The 8,197-nt window shown below is 38.0% G+C and overlaps 1 protein-coding gene across 2 annotated transcripts in view; it reads right to left on the bottom strand.

The window, feature by feature from the left end:
* Positions 1-300: 300 nt before the first annotated feature.
* Antxr2 (ANTXR cell adhesion molecule 2) overlaps positions 301-8,197 on the bottom strand; it is a 131,753-nt gene continuing 123,856 nt past the window's right edge. The window contains exons 17-18 of one of the 2 annotated variants that reach the window (XM_070012987.1): positions 2,192-2,254; positions 301-937 (exon numbers count right to left, since the gene is read on the bottom strand). In XM_070012987.1, the coding sequence (XP_069869088.1) occupies positions 2,216-2,254 (39 nt within the window). In that variant the 3' untranslated portion in view covers positions 301-937; positions 2,192-2,215. Of the gene's footprint in view, positions 2,255-8,197 lie in introns of both variants that reach the window. The other variant, XM_070012986.1, reaches the window with a different exon arrangement.

Genomic DNA, 8,197 nt, shown 5'->3' with positions numbered 1-8,197 from the left:
ACTCTTAAAATAGGTGTGACTTGATCAGAAATGAAACATCCATTTAAGGAAATAACTATAGGTCCTGTTCCAGATGCAAATAGAGAACAGATGTCTACAAGAACTCACTGCAACAGGGTTGGGTGTACTATATCAGGCTTCCATGTTGGATTGATACACATAGATTCTGCCAAGAGTATCATCTGTGAACATGCTGGATATTTTGGAAAGGGATAGAATACCATTCCGGAAATTAACCAGGGCAATTATATATTCAACCAAAGAAGGCAAGAGCTTTGAGAATGAACTGAAAGAAAATGATAGTGCAGACACAGATAAAATTTTTATTTATGTATATGTGGACACATGGCTTTGGATCCAGCCAGCCAGAGACATAAATAAACTTGTGCAGAAGATTCAAGCTAGAGAATGCATGTGTGTGTGTGTGTGTGTGTGTGTGTGTGTGTGTGTGTATTTGTGTGTGTACATAAGGCTTCATGGAGCAGTGACATAAATCTGGACACCAACCAACAGTATCACTTCCGTCCTTTGAAATTTCCATTAAAAGCACAATAGGGGTAATTATACCAGGATGCTCCAAACCGTTCTTTCCATCTTGTGCACTCATATGCCCGCCAAACATGAAGTGTTCGCCTTTCTCCCTTCCAATGTGATGGTTGTTGAACTTATTTTTAGTGTCATTTGATAAGCCTTTGTGCTCACAGAGAGACATCCCACTGACCCGGCCACTGGTCATTGTCTATACCAGTTCACATCAAAGCAGGCGCGCTTTGTCAGGTTTCTAGTCGAATATCCATTTCGCATCTGAAGTACAGTATCGAAAGTGACTAGATCATTTGAGCTGTTTTCTTCAGCTGCTGCCTTCTTCCTCCCCCACAGTGCTTCTGCTCACGCTAACATAATTTGGCATCGTCAATGTGACACAACGGTGATTTTTCTAAAAGAAATTATAATACGTACATTGTCAATGGGTTTTAATGGCGACCCTCCTGAAAATTTAATTTATAAACTGAAGACAGGAGATCCTTTTCGCCTCTTAAATCACAACCAAGGTAGAGTGCTCCTCAAAAATCCAAGTAATTCGCACACAGTAATAGGTCATTCAATGTCAAAAGGCATAAAAAAGATGAGCAAAATCTTCACAGGCTGCTGCTTGCTGTTGCCTTTAATTATATTAATTAAACTTTGAAATTTTCATGCAAAGAGAGTTGCTGGCTTGTGACGCTGAAGAGCCCTTGGAGACGTGAAAAGTAGGAGGAAAAAAATTTTAAAAACCCTGAGTGGAAGCTTTGTACATATTGCTCCCTTAAATTAAAGGTAAAATAAACTCCTAGGTATGTTTACATATGTTAATGCTTTCTGTACTATGAAACCATAAACACAGGAAAAGAGGGAAATCTACGAGTCTCATGAACAAGGTCTTAAATCTTGAGTCTTTAAAGTCTGCTGTGGATCTTTGGTTTGAGGCTGTCTTCCTTTGGAATAATGCTCTGTTGATTTTCTTGTCCCAAGTGCATGATGAAAGAAAGGTGTCTTTAAAAATGAAGGGGCACCATCTCACATGCTACCAATACCTTGAGGCATGTTGTCTACATTTTGTCATGCATGTGCACTTTTCAGTACTAGAATGACAAGATTTTCTAGTCAGAAACTTCCCGTAAGGCATATTGTGATAGGGGGGCTTGGAAAGATTTTGTGATCTGACATCGCTAAAAGGCAATGGACTCCATTGTTTGCTTCGCCTGCTGGTACATTTCATACTCTGCCTGTGGCTAATGATCATGCCATAAAGAAAGCATGAGCGCCGTATTTCCGTGTTCAGAAGTCCTGGTTCCATTGAAGACTCATCATGGCTACCTGTTCTGTGGTCCCCGGTTTTGATGTCATCTTTACATTGTGGCTGTTGTGACATTTGATTCTTTTCCTAACATTGAAACAAGTTTTCTTGCATAAACCATACCATGCAGATTAACCTTCCTCTTTATTTCCAATGTCATGAATCACTAATTACCACTGAGCTTCAGCACCTTTCGTGAACAAGTGTTTGAAATTGTTTGGTGCAAATAAAGCAGAAGGCAGAGGAAACACTTTCTGACAGTGAAGAATGAAGCTTTCCCAAGAGTTTCTGAAATGCACCTAACTTTTTTCATTTAGATGAAATCAGCATTGTGAAAATGCACCATCTAAGTACCTTCTTCATCTTCTTGCTTTCCTTTTACTGATGTGAAACACGAGAGAAGTTTATGCATCGGCCCTGAGGGAAGAAAGAAATCAACGTTGAAATACTGAAACATTTCTTAAGAAAGCATATGAACATTCAGATTTTATACCATGACATAATAATGATTAATCATGGTGAGAGCAGTGTTCACATGAGACACTTATTCACACATTGTTTCTCTTGGGTCAAGGTCCATTTTGTATGGAAAAAATGTTGGGAATTAGAACTTTGTAATATTGTTTTATGTATAGATCTACTATGCTAACAACCAAGAAACAAAGCTACTATCTAATCTCTTCTCATAGAAAATTGAAATGGAAGAATTCTCTTATATAATCTGCTTCTAAAATGTGTATGAGGGACATATTTAAGTAGTGCCAGGTGCCTGTGGTTCATTCTTCTGATGCTAGCTTACTCAGGAGGCTGAAATCTAAGAATCACAGTTCAAAGCCAGTACAGACAAGAAAGTTTGTGAGATTCTCATTTCCAAAATGCCACTCCCCCCTCAAAAAGCTGGAAGTGGTGCTGTGGCTCAAGTGGTGGAGTGCTAGCCTTGAGCAAAAAAAGCTTAGTGATTGTGCTCAGGCTTTGAGTTCAAGCCCCAGGACTGGCACAAACGAACAACAACAAAATAGTGATACCTGAGGAGAAGAAAGCATGTGAATGAAGGGATGCCATCTGTGTGACTCTATTTTATGAAAGGCTTTTGCAAAAGAGAAACCAATTCTCTCAGTCCTGCCATTAGTGTAGACCATTTCTCACACTTAGACACAACCATGATGTATGTTTTCCAAATGGAGAGTATTTACTCTTCTATACATTTAAAACTCCTACAATCTATAGACAGCATTCTCAAAACATTCTCAAAAGAATCAATCAACAAATTAACTCTAAAAAAAAGACCACTAAGGGAATGCTTATTAGGTTAAATGTTTTATAGCACTTAAGAATTTTTATATATCAATACTGACATGATTGTATTATATGATCTTGGCATGGCAACATTTTACTAGACTAATAAATATCATAGATTAAAGTGGAAAAAACTGCCTTGCTTTTAATGAATAATGCTTTATGTAACCTTATATTAAGCAAAGTATTTAATTAATGAGCAATTCTATAGCAAGAATAAAAACCCTCACACCTTAATAGTGAAAATATTAACTGGAAGAGTGTATAGGATAAGCAAACTACAAAAATATGGTCTTTACCTCGAAGTCAAAGCAGACACTCTGAAAACATTACAGGATAGAATAGGAGAAACCCTAGGTCTCCTTGGCTCAGGCCGAAATTTTCTGAATAGAGACCCGGAAACACAACAAATCAAAGAAAGGATGGACAAATGGGATTGCATAAAGTTGCAGAGCTTCTACAGGGCAAATGACATAGCTAGCAAGATTAATAGAAAGCCCATGGATTGGGAGAAGATCTTTACTAGCCATACAACGGACAAGAGTCTCATATCTAAAATATACTTGGAACTCAAAAAATTAAACTCCCCAACAACAAATCCTCAAAGAAACAACTGCCCAATAAATAAGTGGGCGAAAGACTTAAAGAGAAACTTCTCTGAAGAAGAAAGAAGGATGGCCAATAGACACATGAAGAAATGTTCAACATCCCTAGCCATAAAAGAAATGCAAATCTAAACAACATTGAGATATCACCTCACTCCAGTTAGAACGGCAAAAATCAAAAACTCTAACAACAACAGATGCTGGAGGGGATGTGGACAGAAAGGAACCTTACTTCATTGTTGGTGGGAATGTAAACTTGTTCATCCACTTTGGAAAGCAGTATGGAAGTTCCTCAAAAGACTTCACATAGAACTCCCCTATGACCCAGCAATCCCACTTTTGGGCATTTACCCAAATGATCACAAACAAGACCACACTAAAGCTACCAGCACAACTATGTTTATTGCAGCATTATTTACCATAGCTAAGATATGGAACCAACCCAGAAGCCCCTCAGTAGATGAATGGATCAAGAAAATGTGGTATATATACACAATGGAATTCTATGCCTCCATCAGAAAGAATGACATTGCCCCATTTGTTAGGAAATGGAAAGACTTGGAAAAAATTATATTAAGTGAAGTAAGCCAGGCCCAAAGAAACATAGGTCTCATGGTTTCCCTTATTTGCAATATCTAGTATAGGTATGAGTCAAGCGGAAAAGGTCAGATAATGTGATGTCAGGAAAATGAACCCTTAGATATGTATTTTAATGTTTTTTTTTCTTTCATGCATGTGTTTCTAACGCATTTATAAGATTATCTCTTTGTTGCTTTGTATGCCCCTCCCCCACAGTATAACCCCTGCTTTCACTATATTTGATGTCAGTATAACTTGTGGAGGAGATGGGGAAAAACCAGTTGTTTAAGGATACAGGTGGACCTGTTGCAACAATGAGAAGTACAAGTTGTCAAGTCCAAAATGAGCTTTACAATGTTGGTGTGGGGGGAGGGGGAGTTGTGGAAGGGAGGGGAAGATTGGGGGGGAGGGAGGAGGCTGGGAAGGGATGTGAAGGGTAAACAAAGGAGGAGGCTGCAATGCTTGGTAAGAAATGTACGCATTATCCTGCCCATGTAATTGTAACCCCTCTGTACAGTATGTTCACAAATAAAATAAAATAAAATTAAAAAAAATATGGTCTTTAAATGGTTTTTCTATTCTTTGACTCAGGAATTTCATTTTGAGGATACAGTTCTCAAAAATGACTACATAGAGATTTAATGATATTTACCACAGAATTTTTATAATAGTGAAAAATATAATTTAATAATTTATCTTTATTTCTCTCCAACACTTCAGAGAATAAATTATGATTCATTTACCTAACTCATCATTCAGCCATTAAAGAGAAAATGACAAGTATAAAGAAAAATACAAATTGTATATATAATTATATATATACACATAAACACATATATGTATATTTCTGTGTAAATATACATATATTTATGTATGATGGCAATTATATGTCAAAGTAAAAGACTAACAGATAACACACTGATAAAGAGTGTGTTGTATGTTGAGTTGCATAGTTTCTTACTTACTTTTTCTTTTATGTATTTTCCATATATTCATATACATTCTATTTTAAAAGTTAACTTTAGTTTTCAAATTAATTGAGTAAGCAATATGAACTGCTTTATAGTTGTGCATATGTTTTTTAATGTCAGTGCAAGAATCTGTTGAGTATTCACTAACTGCAAACCATGTCAGAGCATTTCAGTGTTCAGTGAATATGTGTCTGGAATATATTTGACAGTTAATATTCTAGTGAGCTCATCTGAATGCAGGTCTCCTAAGAACATAGATTTTATCAATAAATCTTATCATCTATATTCAAAAACTTCTAAGAAATATATAACCTATAGATAGTCTTTAAAACCCCTAATCTGAGCTGGGAATGTGGCTTAGTGGTAGAGTGCCTGCCTAGCATGCACAAGCTAGGTTCAAATTCTTCAGTACCACATAAACAGAAAAAGTCAGAAGTGGCTTGTGGCTCAAGTGGTAGAGTGCTCGACTTGAGCAGGGAGAGACACAGGGACAGTGCCCAGGCCTGAGTTCAAGCCCTAGGATTGCCAAACAAACAAGCAAACAAACAAAAAAACCTTCTAAATTTGCAGACAGCAGGGGCACTTTCTTCTTTTTTTCTTTTAATCCAGTACTGGGGCTTGAATTCAGGGCCTGTGTACTGTCCCTGAGCTTTTGTCTCAAGGCTAGTATTCTACCACTTCTGCTTTCTAATGGTTAATCAGAGATTAGAGTCCCACAGACTTTTCTGCCCAGGCTCATTTCAAACATTATCCTTTGATCTCAGCCTCTTGAGTACTTTGGATTACAGGTGTGAGCCCTTGGTACCAGCAGCAGTTGCACTTTTACAATATAAAATTTTAGCAGTCTAGTCGGGCACCGGTGGCTCATGCCTGTAAACCTAGCTACTCAGGAGGCTGAGATCTGAGGATCTCGGTTCAAAGCCAGCCCAGGCAGGAAAGTCCGTGAAACTCTTATCTCCGATAAACCACCAGAAAACTGGAAGTGGTGCTGTAGCTCAAGTGGTAGAGCACTTGCCTTGAGCTGAAGAGCTGTGGGACAGCGCTCAGGCCCAGAGTTCAAGCCCCACTACTGAAAAAAAAAATTAGTAGTCTTAGTGAACTGACTGTCAAAACATCTGCACAGATCCCAGTTAGTTATCTAATTTGTTTGTTGTTGTTGTTTGTTTGTGGGGCTTGAACTCAGGGCCTGAGCACTGTCCTTGAGTATCTTTGTGCTCAAGCACCACTTCCAGTTTTTGAGTGGTTTATTGGAGATAAGAGTTTCATGGGGACTTTATTGCCCAGGCTGACTTGGAACTGTGATCCTCAGATCTCAGCCTCCTGAGTAGCTAGGTGTACAAGTGTGAGCCACTGCCCGGCTCAGCTAATTGTTTATGTGTGTTTGTGTGCATGTATACAAGTACATGGCAGCACACATACAACCTATGGTGTGCCTTTTATATCCTTCAGCAAATGTGAAAATAAGGGAGTCTCTTCAACTTCTCATATCACATCAGACTTTCTAAGCACATACACAGGATCTGGGGCATATATTTCTCTATTTGATTAACAACATAGAATATTCATGTTACCGGCACTTGTCAATGGAAACCTTAGAATCATTTCTCTCCAGATCTATTGGCATAATTTTTTTCAGAAGGGAAGCACTAAGTGAAATGTTAGCCATCTGTTTTTCTAGGTCAGTGTTCTTTTTTTTTCATTCTTTAGTTTATGAAGTCCCATGGGTTTACAGGTGTCTCCAAGGTCAGCAAGGCAGGGGTGGTACATATGGATGGAGCAATCAGGCACGACTGCAGACCTCTGAAACCTGTTTTGCCCTAAGCAGGTCTGGCAGCTGTTTTTTGTAAACTACAATTCTATACTGTAGGAAGAATCTGTCTAGGCTAAGAACGCAGTTTGATAGCTAGGAATATAGACATTTAAATGCCTACTAACTCAAGTCAGATCAGCAAGGAGCTTTCTACCCCTAGACTCAGTTTCTTCTTTTACAAATGTTTTTTATAGATCTGTGACAACAATACATTATTGTTATACATTTTGGTCATTACATCATTCTGGGTGAACTAATCTTTGTAGTACTTGGAGTACATTTTCTGGTAAGGCAATACCTTGACTCTGCTTATTACTCTGTCTATTTTTATTCTTTTTAGCTTTTGTTGTATTTTTTTCTATTATATTTCTTTAGAAGTCAAGCAAATATAAGTGAATATAAACTACTATAGATTTCTATTTTTTTTTTGGAGGGGGGTCCGGTAATGGGGCCTGAACTCTGTCCCTCAGCTCTTCAGCTCAAGGTTAGCACTCTACCACTTGAGCCACAGTGCCACTTCCAGCTTTTTTGTTCTGCTTATGTGGTGCTGAGGAATCAAACCCAGGGCCTCATACATGCAAGGCAAGCGCTCTACCACTGAGCCACCTTCCCAGCCCCCTACCATAGATTTCTTATGTCTCATCTTTCTCAACCATCATGAACATCCAAACATATCTTAACCTCTAAAATCCTCCACTACATGTTATCTCTCCCTCTGCCTTATACAAAAAAGGCCTTAGAGTATATACCTGGCTTCTATGCTATCCTTTCTTATTCTGGTAGGATTTAATGGAGTACTGTATAGATGGTTAATGTCCAATTATTACATCAGAGCAAAGTGAACATAGCTAATAGAAATGGATGTTTAAACATGCAAAAAAAGTTGAAACTATACTATTCTTCATACAATCTCAAAAGCTCTTCTACACAAGCAGTTCCTCTAAGTGTACAGACTGAAACTTAACTTCATTTTCTTTGCATGTTAGAAAAATATGATTCTTTACGAAATGAAAATATATAAGTATTTCTACTTTACTGCTTAGCCTGAGCTCTGTGTATAAGTTTTTCCAACCCAAACTTCCTCCCAGTAAAAGAAGGA

This window comes from Dipodomys merriami, unplaced genomic scaffold (assembly GCF_024711535.1).
Source record: "Dipodomys merriami isolate MVZ:Mamm:240054 unplaced genomic scaffold, mDipMer1.0.p SCAF_9, whole genome shotgun sequence".
Classification (NCBI taxonomy): domain Eukaryota; kingdom Metazoa; phylum Chordata; class Mammalia; order Rodentia; family Heteromyidae; genus Dipodomys; species Dipodomys merriami.
The sequence above is the reverse complement of the archived record's forward strand: the minus strand, read 5'-3'. Positions and strand labels throughout refer to the sequence as shown.